The sequence below is a fragment of the Pararge aegeria genome, chromosome 20 (genome assembly GCF_905163445.1).
Source record: "Pararge aegeria chromosome 20, ilParAegt1.1, whole genome shotgun sequence".
Taxonomy (NCBI): domain Eukaryota; kingdom Metazoa; phylum Arthropoda; class Insecta; order Lepidoptera; family Nymphalidae; genus Pararge; species Pararge aegeria.
The window spans coordinates 2,035,869-2,058,778 of NC_053199.1; the positions used below are offsets into that span (position 1 = coordinate 2,035,869).

At 38.0% G+C, this 22,910-nt stretch overlaps 1 protein-coding gene across 1 annotated transcript; it reads left to right on the top strand.

Annotated features, from left to right (window-relative positions):
- Positions 1 to 69: 69 nt before the first annotated feature.
- Positions 70 to 20,705, top strand: LOC120632709 (3'-5' RNA helicase YTHDC2-like). Its single transcript, XM_039902683.1, has 12 exons — positions 70 to 311; positions 1,823 to 2,049; positions 3,580 to 3,681; positions 5,500 to 5,646; positions 7,270 to 7,417; positions 8,476 to 8,623; positions 9,947 to 10,122; positions 11,633 to 11,748; positions 12,851 to 12,992; positions 14,665 to 16,955; positions 18,300 to 18,430; positions 19,948 to 20,705. Exons 1-12 carry the CDS (start codon positions 98 to 100, stop codon positions 20,348 to 20,350), a joined length of 4,245 nt encoding a protein of 1,414 aa, XP_039758617.1. The 5' UTR covers positions 70 to 97; the 3' UTR covers positions 20,351 to 20,705.
- Positions 20,706 to 22,910: the final 2,205 nt, after the last annotated feature.

The window sequence follows — 22,910 nt, forward strand, 5'->3', positions numbered from 1 at the left end:
CTTAGATTTTAGGAGTAAACAAAATAAAATCTGATTTTAAGTTCAATGTGATAATATTACTTATTTTACTATCAATTAGTATAATATTCATTTAAAAATGAGTTCGAAGAAGGGCAAACGTAATTTAGGCAATAAGCACTTTCCGATCGCTGAATCTGTGAGCATAGCGCTGAAGATCCAGCTTGATAAGTTTCTTAGTGATGAAAATGAGACTGAACTGAAGTTTCCATCGTTCCTGTCTGCTCAAGAACGAGGGTTCATCCACGAGACTGTTGCTAAGTTGGGACTGAAGTCTAAATCGCGTGGGAAAGGTAAAATATATCTTTCTGGTTTGGTCATTATAAACAGGAGAATTCAGATCAAAAAAACTTTTAATGCACAGATTGATTATTTAAACCACTCTGTAGTTACTATAGAAAAAAAAACACATCTTGTGCTAACATGAATGTGTCCTTTACTAATTTAAGCCACTGTGTTATTTTTGAAGTTTTCTGAAACTTCTTGGCTGGTTGCTTGAAACTGCTGAAGCACTCAACTAGTTTTTATTATTGGTTAACTATCACAAACCTATATCATTAGTCTTTGTTACAAAGCAAACATACGTAATATATAAAGATGGGTAAACTAATGTGACAAAGAATAGCGACTATAGAATTTTATATTTAAATGGTGCATAAAAAATCAAGAAGGTCAAAAGATGTTGAATCATCAGCACCACCCATGAAAAATACAGAAAAGCCACCCATGCTTTGCTGACTTTGACATTTGAAGAAATAAGCCTGCAATTTCTTTTCACTTCCTCTGGTGCTGTAGATGTGCATGGACAGAAGTGATTACTCCCCACTCTGAATTTTTCAATTGCAGATGTGTTTATTTAAATCCCATTTTATAACATTACCCCATTATAAACAGTTATAAGACATTTCCTCATCAGATCACTAAATATGTATGACTTGAACATTTGTATTACACAATAAATTGAAATTGAGTTATGCCTAACTGCTTTCCTAAATTGACTTGATCAACAGTTGTCATTTTCCAATAGAAAGTTAACATAGAATCCAAATTGACATAGAATTATGAAGTGGTAATATATGAAACAAATACATGCTACATGTTCTTGTATAAATGAGTAGTTTGATATGGTAACTTATTTTCACTATTATTGCTCAACTTGTAAAATTACTCATGACTATCTGGCATGGGTGGGATATTATATGGTTGGAAAGAGCAATTGCTGAGTTTCTTGCTCGCTACTTCTCGGTAGAATCTGCCTTCCGAACTGGTGGTAGAGTCAGTACAAACAGACAGTCCTGGAGCACGAAAACTCGCTCCGAGGAAGATCTGTGTATTGTTACGGTCAAACACATCACAGTAGGTCCCGTACATCCCATACACGTGACCCCTACGTTATCATCACAGCACTGCAAAGCAGGCCTGAAGGGTAATTCTGAACAGAAACCCAAACAATGTTAAAATAATACTACTTCAAGCGATAGTTCTCCCAGCACAGCTAGCATGGGCAGGAGACAATTATCTCCACGGGGAAAGAATAAAAATTTATCTTCGCCCACAGCTTTATCAACTCTCTTCCACACAAGTGGAAATAATATCCAAATAAAATATGTGTATTAATAAACGGGGGTAAACTTCTCCTATTCCATGTTCCCGTGATTAACAGGTGGACACGTTAATTATATCCCTATATATTGTCAGGGGATATAATTTTTGTCTCCCGCCCGTGCTAGCCCTGCAGCAGGAGATTATTGGGAATTTGTTTTTGTTGGTATTTTTAAATATTTCATACAATTATTTGTTGCAGGTGTGAACCGGTTCTTAACAATATACAAACGGTTAGGGTCAACAATTATCCAGAATGATGCTACACTCATATTGGACACTAGCATGCGATCTAGTATTGCGGAGCTGTTTACCGCATTCCCCATTACAAGCAAGGAGAAGGATGACTTGAACACCTGCCCAGAAAAGGAGCGGAGCCCACAGCTAGCCCATAAATCTCTGGGACAGTTGAACAATGGTGTGCCACAGGTTAATGACATTAGAGTAGTATAAAATTTAGATTTTCCTTTTTTTCATATTAACTATGTGACAGAGCTTTTCCAGGGCCTATATATATATATATATATGCCTATTTCTTCCGCGAAGCAGCATCACTGTGTTCCAGTGTAAAAGGTGTTTTTGCAGGTGAAGTTACAGGTTTAAGAGGCTTAACACCAACCACTTAGGTTTATGGAACCACTATGTCTGCGTGCGTCTGGTCCGCGCACTTATTATTCCTATATTTACGTATGCAACTGAGACATGGACCATTAAAGCAGCTGATAGACAACGTATAGACGCTTTTGAGATGTGGTGCTGGAGGAGAATGCTGCGAATGCCGTGGACGGCACACAGGACCAACGCATCGATATTGAGGCAGCTTAAAATTACAAGAAGGCTATCAACCACCTGTCTTAAGAGGATTCTCGAGTACTTCGGTCACATTGCCAGAAGAGATGGAGACAATCTTGAAAAGATAGTGGTCACTGGCAAAGTGGAAGGAAAGAGACCTCGAGGACGTAGCCCGATTCGTTGGTCGGATCAAATCCGCACTGCTCTCGACACCAAAGTGCATACTGCTTTAAACGTTGCTCAAAGCAGAGTCAAATGGCACAAAATCGTCCAAAAGTTTGTAAGTGGAAGGGGTCACGACACCCAGCAATGAGGAACACGATGTAGAGAGAACCACTATGTATAACGTTTCTTGCATGGCTCGCAAAGTGTTATTCTGTTTATAGTCAATGGTTTCCGGCAGCCATGGTTGGCCATCTTGATCAATCAATTATAACTATTAAAAAGTAAGGAATATGTAGCAGTCTGGGAAAAATTGGGTTTTTATAAAATATAAACAAAAAAATAATAAATAAATGAATATACTATGACAATACAAACATTGCCATCTAGCTCCAAAGTAAGCGTAGCTTGTGATATGAGTACTAAGATGACTGAAGAACATTTCTATGAATAATATACATTAATAATTATAATATACAGATAAACACCCAGACACTGAAAAACATCACACAAACATTTTCCATTGCGCCAGTTTAACATGTCGTTTATAAAAATGATCATAAGTGTTTTAAAAATTAGAATTTCAGTTTTTTCTTATTATTACGAGGATTAATCTCGTACATCAGTGGGTAATTCGTTGATGAGCCGAAGAACTAGGTAAATGTTCGTGCGCTCGCCGAGTGACGGCCCGCGTACATACAGGACGTTGTGCTTTATTAAAAACAGTATATATATAATCATATATATATACACAGTATATATAAAAAAAAACGTAATTCTGTTTGTGAAGTGAACATGAATGTCAGTGTCTGGGCGTTTATATATATATATAATAAGTAATTATGTTATTATTCATAAATATATTCATCAGTCATCTTAGTACCACAAGCTATAATTGCTTTGGGTTTGGGTAAATGGCGATGTGTGTATTGTCTTAGTATATTTATTTATTTATAAAGGTGCTCTGCACTAAGTATATTTGTTTAGTATAATGATTCTTTGCAGATCCCAAACACATTCTACAACCCAGACCTAATGAAGTTCAGAGAGAAGTTGCCGGTTTATGAACACAGGCAGGATCTCATTAACGCTATATTACACAACCAGGTATGGGTCAGTTATTTATAATAATAATAATAATAATAATAAAGATAAAATTCAATACCCCAAAAATACTTCCCTGGCAGCCAAGATGCAGAAAGTGTTGTTGCTTGACTCGGCTAGGATAGTCCGCCGATTCCTAAGCCTGTCGCTCTGATGGAGGTGTAATCCTCCGCCCGGTGCAAATATGTATTTATTTAATATTATATTATTATTTCCGGTGGGAGAGGTAAAATTTTAAATTTAATATTTTTGGGGTATTTTCTTTAATCTTGCTAATGTTCTCTATGGGTTTCAATTCAATATTTTTGTGTTCGTACGACTTTTGTTTTCTTATCGTGCGTGCACCTTCATGAGGAGTTACATGTGTACTCGTAATTAAGGCCTTGTTATATTAATGATTTATGTGTACTTCTGTCGGTGGTTCAAAATATAAAAAAAATAAAATACCTATAGCCGGTGATCAGTGGCGTGCATAGAGGGTATGCAGTGTATACAGTACAGATGATATAAAATGAAGAAAATCTCCAGTAAGAGCTATAAAAAACTTAAGGATAGGTATTGTAAGAGTTATGAAAAGCCTATCCTTAAGTATTTATAATTAGTACTCGAGATTCTCTTCATTTCGTATCATCTGCATACCCTGTGCATACCCTCTATGCACGCTACTGCCGTCGATAGCCCAGTGGGTAGGACTTCGATTTCACTTTCGGGGGTTAGAGTTCGAAGCCCAGCACGGACCTTTAACTTTTCTGAGTTATGTGCGTTATAAGCAATTAAAAATATCATTCGCTCCAACGGTGAAGGAAACATCGTGAAGGAATGACATGCCTGAGAGTTCCATAATGTTCTCGAATATGTGTGGAGTCCACCGATCCGCACTGGGCCAGCATGGTGGACTACGGCCATAACCCCTTGTCATTGAGGAGACCCGTGCCCTTTAGTGGGCCGGTAATTGGTTTATATGATGATGGTTGGGAAACAACACTCACTAGATGGCGCTAATTCGATACCATATAAATAGTAGTTAGTTCTTACGCAATGAAATAAGTTCTATTTCTACTTAGGTAGAAAAAATTCAATTTGGCACTGTTCTAATCCCTACTTCCCTACTAATATTATGAACGTCAATTTAAGTTTGTTTGTTACGCTTTCACGCAAAAACTATTAAACCGATCCTCATGAAACTTTGTACACATATTCTTGGAAGTGTTGGAAGTAATATAGGATACATTTTATCCCGACATTAAGTTCGGTTCATTTGGGAGAGGGGATGAAAGTGTTTGACGATTTTACACCATACGACAAATTATAACCGATTTAAATAATTATTCTTCGAAAGAAGAAGAAGAGGTTATAATATGGGTTTAATTTTGCCCAAATTTTGTTAATATCTAATGAATGTGGTTGGAGATAGAGGACAGAATTCCTCAGCGGTCAGACGCAAACCCAAAGGCTTAAGGCTTAGCTATAATAAATAAATAAATATACTACGACAATACACACATCGCCATCTAGCCTAGTAGCTTGTGATATGGGTACCAATAGCTGATGAATATTTTCATGAATATAATACCCAGACACTGAAAAACAATCATGTTCATCACACAAACATTTTCCAGTTGTGGGAATCGAACCCACGGCCTAGGACTCAGAAAGCAGGGTCGCTGCCCGCTGCGCCAGTCGGCCGGCATATAATGAATACTATATTTTTTTTAGAACACAACTAAATTGAATGCCACATCACAAAAACAAAATCAAACGCAGACGAAGTCGCGAAGACAGCTAGTAACAATGTAATGCTACCAAATAGTAAACTCGCAGGTGATAATAGTAGCGGGCGCGACCGGCTGCGGCAAGACCACTCAGCTGCCCCAACTGGTGCTGGACCACTTCCAGGAGGAACAGGAGCCAGCCAGGATCTACTGCACGCAGCCGCGACGGATCTCCGCCGTCTCCGTCGCGGAGAGGGTGAGGGAATCACCTATTTATTTATTTTATTAATTTCCACTCTTTATTACCATAGAATTTATTTTATTAATTTCCACTCTTTATTACCATAGAATTTATTTTATTAATTTCCACTCTTTATTACCATAGAATTTATTTTATTAATTTCCACTCTTTATTACCATAGAATTTATTTTATTAATTTCCACTCTTTATTACCATAGAATTTATTTCATTAATTTCCACTCTTTATTACCATAGAATTTATTTTATTAATTTCCACTCTTTATTACCATGGAATTTATTTTATTAATTTCCACTCTTTATTACCATAGAATTTATTTTATTAATTTCCACTCTTTATTACCATGGAATTTATTTTATTAATTACCACTCTTTATTACCATAGAATTTATTTTACTAATTTCCACTCTTTATTTGCACAGCGCTCCATGTTGAAGAAACAAGAGAATTGTAAAACAAAGATAGAAGCAGAATACAAAAGGCGGCCTTAACGTTTAGTAGCGATCTCTGCCAGGCAACCTTAGGATTAGGAAGACATGAGCAAAATAAACTGTAGGCGGTGCATAATTATAAGAAATACATACAAATAAGTACACTTAATATATGTAAATAAATAAGTTAAAACATAAATAAATAGGGTTATTAATATAAGGGTTATCTAGGGTTATTCAAGGGGCGGTTAAACAAATTCCTTAAAAGCCGGCAACGCATCGGTGGCTCCTCTGGTGCTGCAGGTGTTTATGGGCGGCGGTGATCACTTATCATCAGGTGACCCACTTGCTCGTTTGCCCACTATTAATATATATATAAAAAAAAATACATAAATATGTGAATAAATTAAGAGTTTGTCTTTGTATTGTACAAAGGTTTAACTTTCGTTTAAAAGGACTATATAAGCAACGGTATTTTTTTTATTATGCACCGTCTACAGTTGCAATAAATGGTTACGGTTTTTAGCGCACACTATAATAAATGGCTACGGGAATTGTCATCATCGTATCAACCCATTACCGGCCAACTACAGGGCACGGATTAAAAAAAAAAAAGTGTTGAGAACTCTCAGGCATGCAGGTTTTCTCACGATGTTATCGTTCACCGTTGTAGCAAGTGATATTTTAATTGCTCGAAACGGACGTAACTTTGAAATAGTTACAGGGGCGTGCTAGAATCCGATATCGGCCCCTCGAGAGTGAAGACGAAGCAATACCTACTGGGAATAGTAAATAACTGGGCACTGGGCTTTATAAAGTCTATAAATAAATAAATATACTACGACAATACACACATTGCCATCTAGTCCCAAAGTAAGCGTAGCTTGTGTTATGGGTACTAAGATAGCTGATGAATATTTTTATGAATAATATACATAAATACTTATAATATATAGATAAACACCCAGACACGTTCATCACACAAACATTGTCCAGTTGTGGGAATCTAACCCACGGCCTTGGACTCAGAAAGCAGGTTCGCTGCCCACTGCTCCAATCGTCCGTTTTTTTTTTTTTTTTTTATTAACAATAGGCCAGCGTTTGACGACAATCATGCCCGTTAGAAAGCAATGATGAGGTCTAGGTTGGTCAAACTAGTCTTCTTAAATAACGTGAAATATTCTCGCAGGTAGCGTACGAGCGTATGGAGAAGATAGGTCAGTCTATCGGGTACCAGATCCGGCTCGAGTCCCGCGTCAGTCCTCGCACGGTGCTCACGTACTGCACCAACGGAGTACTTCTACGTACTCTCATGGGCGGAGATACCGCACTTACTGGTATGTCAAGCTGTAGCCTCACAATAATATTTGCTCGTTTGCAACCAAGGAGTCGTTTTCGATTATTAAATCCTGCAGTGAAAATTTTGACCGGGGGATGCTTTATAATCGATACTGAGTCCAAAACAGATTTTTATTTAATTTTTGTCTGCCTGTCTGTCTGTCTGTCCGGGCATCACGTCAAAACTACTGAACGGATTTAAATAAAATTTGGTATAGTGGTAGCTGATATTCCGGGTCAAGGTATAGGATACTTTTTGTTCCGATAAACAATAAAGCCACGTCAGAGATCAGATCTATTCTAGATTTTCGATTGACTCATACGCGGATGAAGTCGCGAGAATACGCTGGTGTAAATATATCAATGAATAAATATAATACGACAATATACACATCGCCATCTAGTCCCAAAGTAAGCGTAGCTTGTGTTATGGGTACTAAGATAGCTGATGAATATTTTTATGAATAATATACATAAATACTTATAATATACTGATAAACACCCAGACACTAAAAAGATGCATGTTCTTCACACAAACATTTCCCAGTTGTGGGAGTCGAACCCACGCCACTGCGCCAGTCGGCCGTCAATATGTATGAACGCTTCACAAGTGCCTGTGATAGGCCTACATGAATATAGAAGTTTTGAAATTGAATTTGAATTTGACAGTTAGCAATGTGTTTCTTTTTTTTTAATTTATTACGGCCATGGATTCAAGTCCTTTAAGGCCTTTCAAAAAAATATTACAGTTTAGCTTATAACTAAGATAAGAAATATTAAATGTTAGCTTAAAACTAAGTAATTATCATTTTCTTTAAAACATTACAATTAGCTTAAATCTTACAATTTTTCTACACTATTACAAATAAAATCATAAGTAGGCTTAAAATATAAACTATTTCTTAATAAGTATTTTATGTGGCGGGGATAGCAATGTTAAGTATTCCCAGTCCCAGACAACAGTTAGTTATTACTGTAGAGCAAAAAAAGCCAGGGAGAAAAGCCAAAAAATAGGTATCTGAGCTAAACCAGCTCAAAGTGCTGTATCCGGCCGCAGGCGTGACGCACGTGATGGTGGACGAGGTGCACGAGCGGGACAAGTTCAGCGACTTCCTGCTCATCGCGTTACGCGACGCACTCCTCCGGCTCAAGGACCTCAAACTGGTGCTCATGTCCGCCACCATGGACACGCTCATATTCTCCAGGTCCGTTTTCTATTCGTTGCTGTAGTAATCTGATTTTTATAAGTGTACCCAGCTGCTTCGCCGGGCTAGATTTTGCTTTATTTTATTTAAACAATAAACTTACATCATTAAATTTTTAATTTAAGTCTCATAATATATTAAATCATTTATTTCTCTCCGTATCCATTCTCTTCTGTTCTCTTCTCGTGCGGGTACACCCATGTACACCCAACAGTAGAATATCATCATAGTAAATAAAAGCTGTATTTGACAGTTTGACAGTTCAAAAATAGGAGTGCTCCGATCAATCCGGTGATTCCCTGAAAGTTTCATTGAAATCGGTTCAGCCGTTTCGGAGCCTATACGGAACATACCCACACACTTTCTCTTTTATATATATAGTTTTGCCATCAAATGCCATCAAATGCCATATCGATTAATAGAAGAACTTTTAATGACTTTTTTGAAATGTCACGCTTGTCTCTTTAGTTCAGCAACTCGCCTCTAGGTGGCATTGGTTGCATCGGCGTTATTGCGCATGCGTAATACCCCTCTTCACCCCGCAATCTTGGTAGCACACATGCTAATATTTTTCTTTTGTTGGACAATGTTCCTGTATAATTTGTGTACATAGTGTTTTAAATATGAATAAACTTAATTTTTGTTTATTACAATAACTATAATAGCATAAGTTCATAAAAAATGCTATGCAATAGCTTAACCGTGGAAGTCCCCGAGTTCCACACATCTTTTTAATTTTTTAGATATACTAAATATATATATACTAAGACAATACACACGTCGCCATCTAGCCCCAAAGTTAGTGTAGTTTGTGGGTACTAAGATTACTGATGAAGTATACACAAATACTAATAAAATACAGATAATTACTGAAAAACATTCATGTTCATCACAGGGACATTTTCCAGTTTTGGGAATCGAACCCACGGCCTTGGACTTAGAAAGCAGGGTCGCTGCCCACTGCGCCAATCGGCTGCCAACATAATCGTGCCACTCCATGGCGGCTAAACTATGTAAAGCCCACTTTTTTTTTTTTTCTATAATTTAGCCCTTGACTGCAATCTCTGGTGGTAAATGATCATGCAATCAAAGATGGTAGCGCGCTAACGTGTTAGTGTGGTTGTCATACCCCTAATCGGTTTCTACGCGACATCGCAGCGGAACACTAATTCGCTTAGCGGCACGACTTTGCCGGTAGGGTGCTAACTAGCCACGGCCAAAGCCTTCCGCCAGATTTAGAGCAGAGAAAATTCGGAAATTGTAAATTCCCAAACTGCCCCAGCGCTCACCGTTGCGCCAGGGTCATCAAAATTTAATTTCCAGGTATTTCGGCAACTGTCCCGTGGTAACCATACCCGGGCGGCTGTTCGAGGTGCAACGCTACTACCTCGAAGACATCCTGAAGATGACCAAGTATAACACCAAGAGGATGATGCAAATCGAAATGGAGTTGAAGTCGAAACTGAAGAGTGGCCAGAGCTTCTGGTCACAATTGGAAGGTGAGATAAAAATAACGTTTGTTGATTTTGATTTGTCCTTTAAAATGGAATAAGAGCGAAGGATTGTATTGCTTTTATTACACACTTTTTATTAGCTTCATCTGTATGCAGTAGCGTGCATTGGGTTTCTTACCAGGGTATGCATACTGCAGGAAAATTGAATATAACGGCTAAAATTCTAATCCTATACATAATACGGGTTATATAGCAATATTAGGGTATGCAGTGCTTTTGTGCATATATTAAGTGCACGCCATTGCCTGTATGTATGTTTGTATTTTTGTAATCGACAACTTTGGACTTGATTTTGAGTCTTTTAAAAAGGTCTGATTTCGTTTAAACTTAGCGGTTATATCGAGGGCCGATGAAATTACACTAATTTGGTAAGATTATTCCATTCTACAATTTTCAAAATAAGATATTTGTTGATTTATATAATTTTAATCTATACTCGATATGGCAGGAATGATGTTAATTTTGTTTTCCAACCATTACCTTTGGCCGATTTCTCTTATAATATCAAATATGGTGGTCAATGGGTTACAACAACAAAAAAAATAGTTTTAAAAAAAAACTAAAAAAACACGCTTTCTTAAATAAACTTTACGTTAATTTTATAGTAAAAGGGAGAAATTAATTTTTTTTTTTTAAAGTTTTTTAGAACTAATAATTTATTTGTAGAATGACATTGAAAGTGACTTTTTATACTTTCCGATAAAGCTATGATCTTAGCTGGTTAGAACTTCACTTTTGAAGGGCCGAGTTCAAATCCATGCACACAATTCTAGTATTAGAATTAATTAAATTTTTAACCACAATGGCTTAGAAATTAAGTACCAAGAGAAAATTAAAAAGCTTATGATACTTATTTTAATAATAATAATAAAAATACTAAAATCCTTTATTGCCATACACTATTGTTAATACAAGATTTTTAACTAAATGTTTATCAATTAATAGTAACAATATGGCAAATGGCCGCAAACTCAGCCTTATGTTGTGCATTAGGAACAATGCTTAGCGCTGATTTTCAGTCAGTCAGTCACCAGTATCAGACTGAGCAAAAAACCGCGTCGCCCGTTGCGTTATAACAAGAGTTAATTTATAATAAAAAAATTAAATAAATAAAAAAAAAAAAATTGTAAAAAGAACAAATAAAACTAAAACTAACTAACCGTTTTAAAGTAAAGAAATAAAATTAAAAAAAAAAAAAAAGTTCAAAAATAAACAAAACAACAAATATATATAACTGATTAAATGACTTCCTGTTTATTTATTTATTCCAAACAGAAATCATTTTGCATACATAAATCTAGCTGCTTCAATTTGTAAGCTAAGCTTATGTAATTTTTTTTTAGCTTGTGTTTAAATACTATTTCGCCAAGAATATTATCACATGTATTGTGCCATAATTATTTTTCTAACAGATAAAAAGTTACTTGCCGAATACCTTGTCATGATGATCAAGTAATTTAAGGTCAGGCAGATATTAAAAAGAGCTAAATTTCAGGTCAGAAGCTAGCGCAAGAGGGGAGCGGTAAAGATGAGAAACAGACGGATATAGACCCTGCGTTACAAGCCGACATGGATGAGTTTCTTGATGAATGCTTCAATGAAGGCAGTCTGGTAATTTTTTTTGTACCTCTTATTTTTTCTATTTATTTATTAACTTAAAAAATAAATAAATATGCCATTTAATCCCAAGTAACATATTAAACATCGAATTACAAAAACAAAAATAGTGTGTACTTATGTACACGCGTTGGAAGTTATACTTCTTTGGCGTATGGAAAAAAAATAACTAAAATGCAGTAGTGATTAACGATAAATATTAAAATTAATCAAAAAGATTTTATTTAAGTAAAGGATTTATTAACGTCAGAATAATTATTTATTGACACTGTTTGTACTATTACGAAACACTAGTTCTAAATATAAAAATACTAGAATATACAACTTGAACATAGTTATGGATTTTCATGCCACCTAGAACGAACTTTACGATGTAGAATTCAGGTGTCGGTGTGCGCGCGCATCGTAAAAATTCACTCTTGACGGCCTGTGTCGCCACATTTTTGTATATCGTATGTAACAATAGAAATTAATATAAATTTTGTAATAAAACAGTCGTTATTAACCGACTTACAAAAGGAGGTTATCCATTTGGTTGTATTTTTTTATTTGTGGAACAAATTTGTAATGCTTTATCTTTTAATTATGCAATATCTGCAATAACTTACAGAAAACAATTTCGATGTTTAACATCTGCCAGGCGTCCCGTGGCGGCTCACAGGTTTTTTTTTTAATCCACTACAAATTAGCCCTTGACTGCAATCTCCTGATTTGACCTGGTGTAAAGTGATGACGCAGTCTAAGATGGTAGCGGGATAACCTGTTAGGTTAGGTTAGTCATAACCCCTAATTGGTTTCCACGCATTATCGCACCGGCACACTAAATCTCTTAGCGGCACGTCTTTGTCGGTGAGGTGGTAACTAGCCACGGCCAAAGCCTCCCACCAGACCGGCAGGGGTATAACGTATCTCGCGACTGGCTTGCGACACTTTTGTTTGTTCATTGTATGGAAAGCTGCCGTTCGACAGCAGTGATTGCAAGATTTGCGCCTGTCGCGAGATTCGTGAGCGCCCTGCAGACCTCCCACTCACAAGAGCACAGTGGGTGGGTGGGAGTGGGGGGTCGCCGCCTGCATCCGTGGTGTTTGTGTCGCAGGACTCGTTCAGCCAGATCCTATACATGTTCCTGTCGGAGGGCGTGCCCGTGCACTACGCGCATGCGCGCTGCGGCCGCACCGCACTCATGGCGGCGGCGGCGCGCGGCCTGTGCAACACCGCGCAGCAGATCCTGCGCATCGGTGAGCCCCCCGCCGCACACAGACTCACTTCCAATTTTTGTTTTTTTTAATTTATTTCACGGCCATGGCCATTTCATTGAAGTCCTTTAAGGCCTTTCAAAAAATATTACAGTTTAGCTTAAAACAACACTTCCCACTGGTTGGCCCGAGCCACAGACTATCGCACTCAGTGGCGTTCCTAGGGTTCAAGACCCTATTTGAGCAAGCCCAGTTTTTTTTTTTCTTTTTTATTTTTTAGTTCGCAAAACTGACAATCAATTGCTTACTCTAATATAAACTATTTGGCATGTGTATACAATTGTGCCTTCTCGATGCGAACATAGCATGCAAAAACGTTGGGTACATAAGGCTGCTGCAAACGGCTAAAAAAACAAATTTAAAATAATATAAAAAAATATAAATTACTAAGAAAAAAAAACAAAATATTGTGGAAATAAAATTACTTAAGCAATAATCTTTTTCTCAACTTAAGCTTAACACTAGGTATGTTATTAAGCATTAAAGCAGTTACCTATAGGACAAATTTAACTCGTCATGATCTCGAAGTCATCGGTCTTGTTGTGCTAAATGACAAACAATATCAACTTGTTGTAAAACACTACGATTGAGATCAACATGCAAATTATGATTGGGAATTTTGGGTGGATAAAGAAGTTCTGTGCGCGTTTTGTAAAAATTAAAAAAAAAATCACATAACTCCGATAAGGGTTTCTGTGAATTCTGGTCGCTTTAATTTTTATAGCGCCTGATAAGTTACGTCGTGACCAGACGCGTTTCAACAATTCTTTTCATTAGAAAAAAAAAGCAATATTAAAAAAAATATATTAGAATGGGAGCAAACAGAGTTCTACAGATCTATTAGACTGTCGTTGATGGGTTTAGTATGAGAAATACACAAGTCTGGTGAAAGTTTCGGTGCAGTAAAGAGCTGTATTTTTATTCATGAAATTTAAATAGTTTACCTTTTGTGTGCCAATTTATGTTCGAACACGCCAAATTTTGCCACAGAAACAACTTGCACACTTGCTTGCAATTTGAGCCCATATTTGACAATATTTACTTTAATTTATGAGAAAACAAACCAGTGAAATGCACTTTTCAATTCAAAAAAACAATAATCAACTTCTGGCTAGTTATTAATTAATCAATAATCATTTATCTGTGAACTAGTTGTAACGCAAATAATAACACGCGTGAAGTTGATTCATTTCGCTTGCTGGTCATCTTGACTAACTTTAACTCACAGTCTGGCATTTGATCTCCATACTTAATTATTAAATAATCTAGATTGTCTCTGCTAAATACATTGAAATTCCGTATAAATATGACCGCTCTATTTCTACTATGTCCCTCGCACGACACCCGCGCGAACAGAAGCGGTGGAGACAATTGTTTTCTGATCTGCCGTTACCATACCACACCTGGATCTGCCATCGTAGCAATTTTGTAGCGATAGCAGATCCTCCCATTAGGCAGACATACGACAGCAGAAAGCAGAGAGAGATAAAATAATTAAATATGACAAAATACTTTAACACTTTAGTTGTTGCGAAAATTCTGCCAACCCTTCTTCGACCTTATTAACCGGAAACATCCAAGTTTCGAGATCAGTTGATCGCCAATTCCGTCTTATGATAACCCGGTAATAAAATGTAATCATTGTTGCTTTTAGGCGCAGATCCATCTATCAAAGATAAAAGTGGCAAATCGGCTTACGATCACGCCGTGGATAACGGACACACAGAGTGCGCCGAACTGTTAGCTACATTCAACAACACAGAGGAACCCAAGAGCAACCAAGAAGATGACAACGCTGCAGACAACTTCCTTCTAGACGTTTATAATCATGCCGTCTCAGAAGAGGTCATAGACCATGATCTCATGCTCACCCTAGTGAAGCACATTCACTTGAATATGCCCAAAGGAAGCATACTAGTCTTCCTTCCGGGGTATGACGACATCGTCACCCTAAAAGATTTAATCCAAGGATGTACAGAAATGACAGTGATGAAATATCAAATATTCACTCTGCACAGCAACATGCAAACTATGGACCAGAAAAAGGTGTTCAATCCTCTGCCGAACGCCAGGAAAATAATCATATCCACAAACATAGCGGAGACATCTATCACCATTGACGATGTAGTTTACGTGATAGACTCTTGCAAGGTCAAGGAGAAATACTACGAGTCGAATGGCGGTGTTTGCTCTTTACAATGTGTTTGGACTTCGAGGGCGTGCTGCCAGCAAAGGGCGGGTCGAGCGGGCAGAACCAAGCCTGGGCATTGTTTCCATATGTGCTCCAAAAGGAGATTTAAAACGCTACCATTGAATTCCGTGCCAGAAATTTTGAGAGTTCCTCTACAAGAGTTATGCCTTCATACCAAATTGCTGTCGCCAGGAAACACTCCCATAGCCGACTTCCTGTGTAAAGCATTAGAACCGCCATCTTTTTTGGCAGTACGCAACGCCGTGTCGTTATTAAAAACAATCGGTGCTTTAACTCCCATGGAAGATTTGACTGAAATTGGGCAGCATTTGCTAGACTTGACTGTGGAACCGAAGTTAGGTAAAATGTTGCTTTATGCTTGCGTCATGAAATGTTTAGATCCTATATTGACGATTGTATGCAGTTTGGCGAACAAAGAACCTTTTCAAATATCAATGAACCCGGAGAACAGAAAGAAAGGAGGTTTAGCGCGGAAGGAATTTGCGGCGGACAGTCATTCCGATCATATGGCATTATTGAGAGCTTTCCAAGCCTGGCAATGTGCCAGGCAGAATGGCACAGAGCGGTCATTTTGCGCCAAAAATTTAATATGCGGAGCTACCATGGAAATGATAGTAGGTTATCGTTCCCAACTTTTAGCACAGCTTCGAGCGTTATGCCTAGTCAAAGCAAGAGGGACCGGTGATATAAAAGACGTGAATGTGAACTCGGAAAAGTGGCATGTAGTAAAAGCTGTTCTGGTTAGTGGACTGTATCCTTCAATAGCACGCGTAGACCGCGATTCTTGCACATTAAGGACGTCTAAGGAAGTAAAAGTGGCTTTCCATCCCAGTTCGACATTACACTGTGGAGGTGGAATTTCTGGATCACTAAAATCCGTCCAAAATTTACCAACAGATTGGGTTGTCTTTGAGGAAATATCTCGGGTTGGGCGATTTTGTTTCATCCGATGCACCACATTGGTGACTCCTTTGACAGTCGCTTTATTCGGCGGTCCAATAAGACTTCCACCTGGAGCGTTAACTCAAAGAGCTAACCCTCCTGGGTTGTCAAGCGACTCAGACAGTGAGGCTGAAGAGAACAACGCTTCCCCGGATACAGCAGTGTTAACTTTAGATGATTGGATGGCTTTTACAGCAGACGCGTCTGACGCAATAAGCGTGTATTATTTACGGCAAAAACTCTGCGCTTTAGTCATCCGAAGGATGTCTAACCCAGCCAAACCCATGAGTCAACTCGACGATCAAATCCTAAATACCGTTGTCCACGTTTTAGGGGTTGAGGAAAAGAATGTAGGACTAAATCAGCCCAGTGGAATCGGCCAGCGACCAAAGCCACTTACGGTCGACTCCCCAAATTGGCGTATGAGATTGGACGAAGAACAATACCGACAGGAGCATAAATACTATCCTCAATATTGTCAAGGCGATTTCCCTAATAACCACCACCATAACAACTATTATCAGAACAGGAACGGGCAAAGGCCTGGATGGAGGAACGATGGGATGCCCCAAGGATTCTCCCCACAAGCATACAATGGCCCCAAAAGTCCCATGTCCCCGAATGGGAAGACTCTATTGGCGAACATAGAGAAGTACGCGGAAAACAATGAGGGTAGTACGAGATATTTTGTGGTGAAAACCGATGATTTGCACAGCGTGGAGGCGGCTCAAAATGGCACCAGCTTTCCCTTCACGCAAAACACAGGGAAGAAGTTGCAGAAAATCAAGCAGGTGGGTTATTTCAATACACTAGTTAGTAAATTCTAAAAGAATTTGTTTTATAATAATAATGTATTTATTTCAGAACATGGACCATAATTATTTTGTTAGTAACAATTTACTCAGTAAACTATGTTAGGAAACTTTTTGTGTTTGTAGCACTTACTTACTTATTTTATGTTACTCCTTATTATCTACCTCGCGGTATGGGCCAGCCGCCTATGCGATTTGCTCTGGTGCGAATGGACGCACCATTCCAGCCATTATAGGGACCACTGAGGGCGTTTCCTCATCTCAATTCTCGCCGTGTTAGCCTGGTTATCATACTAGTATTCTAGAATAAGGAAATTAGTTCTGGTCTCAGACTGCTTTCCCGCCTTAGATTTTTTTCCTTAGGATTTCGTAGGAAACGGGGTCAAATGCTTTGGACAGATCCGAAAAACACCCACATATTTACACGTGTCTGCCTATCTGTCACAGTCTGTTTAAGACACAGTATTGGGCTCTCAGTTGACAGCTCAGGCCTATAACCAAACTGCACTGTGCAATTTAACGGCCTTACCTAACTCTGTATCAAGCAGAGTGTCGAACGGAAAAAAGTATTGTGGAACAAGACTGAGCAAGAACTTACTTCTTTAGCGGCGGTAAGAAAAAAAATGTGTGCGTGTACTAGTGTACACACGTAAAAAGTGAAACTTCTTAAAGACCTTATTTTTCGAAAAATGATCAAATGCAACTTTACAGAAACTGGTTAAATAAAGTTAAATTAGATTAAGTTTAACAAAAGGCTTTTATTATCATGGACATGAATACAAATAACAGGTTCATTCCGATGGTTTAATTGTACAAAAACCTCAAAACTTTAATGTCCAGTAAAACTTTTTCTTTAAATTTCCATAAGTAATATTGCACGCCTCATAAGCGAAGCGTTGAGGTGGGTATTACTGTCAGTTTACGCACACCGAGTGATTCTTCAACTTAAAATGTCACTTTTTTTATTCTTTATTGCTTAATAAGTGAATATAAATACACAAATGGTGAAAAAAAAACACTATTTTTAACACTCATGATATTTTTAAATCTCTTTTTATTATTTAAAATAATAAAAAAATTGTTAAAAAATGTTCTGTCTTGGACGTCCGTGTGTCTGTATGTGCAGATCCCGTATCTTGTGGTCACTTATCGAGTTTGTTTTTTTTATAGGCTTCAGTATTTTGAGGAATAGAAGCCTATTACTTTTCACGGTATAATTAGATGTAGTTTAATTATTATTTACATTTAATCTCATTTTTTCTGTTGTGAATGCGATTATGAGGCGTGTACTTTTGGATTTTTCAACTGTTGTTGTTTTCATAGGACGGCCATCGCGTGGTGGTGTTCTTCTCTTGTGCGAACGCGTCAAAGTTCGCGGGCGCGGCTTCTCTGACCGATGCGAATGGAAGCCTCGAGTTCATTTCTACGCAACATGTGCCTTACCACGTGGTCAGGTGAGCGAGTTGGCAAGAATGCTTTTAAGCAACTTTTAAACCTTTTTTAAGTGCAAACTTCTGTAGGTTATTTCTTGTTCTTGTACGGCAGCGCCACTTACACTAACTACATTGAAATACATTACTTATTGATAACTACAAATGAACGAAAGATGACATTAAAATATTATATAAGACTGTAGTGTAGTGTACTTTAGTGGCGAATATTGAATTTAAATCATACACTATTCTACGAGTACCTCAACATTCACGGAACAGTGCTGTCCACCTGTCATGGAACTTGGCCTTCCTTCCGGAGGGACCGACTTTGATCCCCGGTACGAGCCTCTAATTTATGGGGACCTAATACTTACGGCATACTTACGCTCCTGCGATCACCTGCTCGTCACTTACCTTTTGAAAGACAACCTTACCGCTACCAAATACCGGACAACCATTTACCAATGGAAAAGGTTAAATAAGGAATACCAAGAATTACTTTTTCACAATTTACGCACAACTGTATAAGAAAATAAACTGCAGCTATAGTAACAAAATACTTACTTACTTACAATTAAAGTACCTTAGCTCACTCACAGCGCTGTAATTCTTCGATCTTCGCTTGCGTATAGCGATAGTTACAGCTACACAGGTACTGGTTTTACTTTGAAGGAAGATAGTTACACAGCTCAGTTGATGGTTATACGTACTTTCGGAGTTATGTGCGTTTTTGATTTAAAGCAATTAAATTATATTGGTTTACCAACGTGGTGAAGGACAACGTAGTGAGGACACCTGCATACCTAAAATTTCTCCAAAACGTTCTCATTGGCGTGTGTAGTCCTAAACCTAAACTACATGATGATGGTTATGATGGGGCAAGTTGGTCCATATAAAAAAAACATAAAAAACCTTATAAATACTGTCATCATAATCACTTCAATCGATTGACGGCCACTGCTGGACTTAGGTATTTTGTAGAGAGTTAAACAACACTTTGTTTCCAGCGGTTCCCAGTGACTCGTTTGATGACTTCTGTCCACCTCGTTGGGGGCCGACCTTCGCTGTGTTTACCTGTGCGGTCGATATTCCAGCACCCTTTAACCCATAATCAGTTTTCTGACCTATTTGCCCCGCTCATTGCAACTTCAGCTTTGCGACTCGTTGAGTATGTCACCTCTAATTCTACGGATCTCTTATGAGGGCAAAAGTAAGCGACCCCATTTTCACACGTGTTGCCAGTGATGACTTACGGATAAATACTATACGTCAATATAAAAATAACTTAATATAAGTCTCTAGTCTTTATCTCATCACATCAACCTATTACCGACCCACTAACAGAGCACGGGTCTCCTCCCACAACGAGGAGAGGTTAAGGCCAACGTAGTCCATCACGCTGGCCCAGTGCGGTTTGGTGGACTCCACACACTTTTGGTATGCAGGTTTCCTCACGATGTTTTCCTTCACCGTTGCAGCAAGTGATATTTGAATGAGTTCCTTATTGATATTGATAGTGAATAATTGACGTGGTGCAGGCACATAGCCAACTCGCTGGGCGGCGGGGGCCGGGTGGCGGGCGCCCGCGATGGCACGGAGCTGTGCGGCCCGGCCGCCCGAGCGCTGCTCGCAGCTTTGGCGCCGCGGCGCAGGCATCCGCACCAGCCGCACCAACCGCACCAGCCGCACCAGACTCAGCAACCGCAGCCGCACCAGTCTCACCAACCGCAGCCGCACCAGTCTCACCAACCGCAGCCGCACCAGTCTCACCCACCGCAGCCGCATCAGTCTCACCCACCGCAGCCGCACCAGTCTCACCAACCGCAGCCGCACCAGTCTCACCCACCGCAGCCGCACCAGTCTCATCAATCGCAGCCGCACCAGGCTCACCAGTCCCACCAGGCCAGGCCAATACAGAAGCACTCTGGCGATCTTCAGTGACACGGATACTCGAGGCGAGCTGCAAGATACCCATTCGGCTCGCGACCCTGGTCCCTTAGCTATTATGAATAGATATCTAGTAGTCCATTATTTCTTACTTGTCATAATATTATTAAAACAACCTTTTTTTTAAATTTTTAGAGTGAAGTATGTTTAAATACGTTAAACGAGTATTGCACATTGTATCACTCTCGGCTTCCTAATCGGCCTCGCTTTCAGCTCGCGCGCCTAATACCGTCTCAACTGTAAAAAGCAATATACAATACGTGTTTCATACGATGATAATCATCACACTTAAAGCAAAAAACAGGCTAAATATAATTTGTGATTTTTTAAAATCTTAATTTGACGTTAATTTATCATTATAAAGAAGGTCCAAAATCATTCATTTTAATTTAAGAAAATTATTATTTTTAGCCGCATAGAAAATTCTGTTCGACTTAAAAAAATAATCTGTATTTCCCTGTTAGATTAAAGATTGTCCATCTTAATACCTATGACTTGTAATGCGGTACAAACTTATCCTAATCTGGACATCATAAATAAAACACAAGTTAATATCTTGTAATGAATTCCATTTTACTAGAAAGTGTAATGAAAAATACAAAGAAAAAAATACACAACACACACTCATAACGTAAATGTCTCCTTTGCTCTAAATTATTTTAACAAACTTCTATAAAAATAACCTAAAATTAAAAAGTACTGAATAGATTGTTTACTTAATATTAATATGACATGATTAAGAATATAATCGTTAAAGCTTTAAAAACTAAGCGACCACCTCATATCCATATCCTTACTGTTTTTTAAAGTGTTAACGATTATTTATCGACATCTATTTAACTCTGGCTATGTAATTTGACTGCGCAAAAATAATGCTTTTATGCCACCAAAAGTGATACGATTATAACATAATAGAACATCAGGGTCCTGGGAATAAGTGTTGATGACGTAATCTTGTACCCTTAGTACAAGATTTGCTCGCTTGCAATCGATGAGTCGGTTTCGATTATCAAATTGCTTTAACATCAGAGTAAAATGGATGTTACTCAAATTGTATTTAAGGTCAGATTTGCGGTTGTAAAATTAAAATTATAAATACAAGATTAACGACTCTTAACATGTGTGACATTAGGCCCACTTTATTTTGACGGTATAGAGTTTGATATGCGAAAAAAACTGCTTGTCCGCGAACAAACAAATCTTGTACTATAGTCGTAAAAATGTAATAGGCCCGTTTTGACATTTGTCATCGCGACGTAACTAGTTATGGAACCATAAGACTCTGTACTCGATACTCACGATAAATCAATTCAAGTTTGTATCAGTACTGGATTGATATTATTATGTATTGTAAAGTGTTCGTTCGTTCAAAGTATTCCTTTAACTTCACAACCAATACGCGTGTACCTGTTGATTATACGTCCACGTTTCAACATGTTGAAACAGAGTTAGTACTATATAACAACAAACACAAAACTCGAGTCAAATCACTATGTTTAAATTAATGTCCAAAATAGAAGAGCCATAGTTAACGTAATAGTAAACAATATATATCAAACTTAAACGAGCGCACAGTCAACTTTACAAGATGAGGAACGAAAAACTGCGCAGTGCGCGCGGGGACGCTTCAGTCATGTGCCGCTTGGTCAGATACATCATCTCAGACTCATTATTTAGAACCCATTTTGAGAACCAAGCTTATTCTTTGCAGTAAAGATAACTACACAATATTTAGTTTCGATATTCAGTAAAAAAATGGTTACAGCTCTAGTATAAAAAAAAAAGACTGAGAACGTAACTGTTTTCGGAACGTTTCGCAACAATTATAAATTGCATGCTACTATGAAGTAAGAGCAAAAAGAATACTCGCGATATATTCTTTCATATTATTTAACGTCCCAAAAAAATTTACGTATTTTTTTAAACACTGTATGTAATTGATTTTTATTTTTTTGTTTCTTTCAGTTTCGTTCCAAGTTACATTCTATGATCTTGCACAAATGTCAAAACGGGCCTATTACATTTTTCCGACTATAAAATAACTGACAAATTAAAAAAAAAAAATTCTGCTGTGATATAGCAATATACCAAAATATATCAAGAAACCTGGACACCACTGTAGCCTGTATCCTTTTAACCAGCGCACACCGTATAGTGTAGAGCATTATATCATTACCCAACGTAATTTTATACTTAACCCGTGGTAACAAGATACAGTTTCGAATGTTGAGAGGTCGACGCCAAGACATCACAAAGGATTTCCTGGGTAAATGTGAGTGTTTTGTACTACCACTGGTTATGTATGAATTTACCTTTAGGTTTTTATTCCACTGCGAGTTAAAACGGGTAACGATTAAATGCTCTGAACGGCCGCGGCTAGTGTGCGTTGTCCCTTACTAAAGCTTTCATGTGAATTAACGTCACATCTACGTCAGCGTAAGCCCGTCATTTCTTATGGAAGACCAAACGTAAAAATTTGACATCTTCAAACCAATAATAAAGGTGTAAATTAACACGATAAGCGCTTGGCCTTAGTACTTATAAAAGTAAGCCT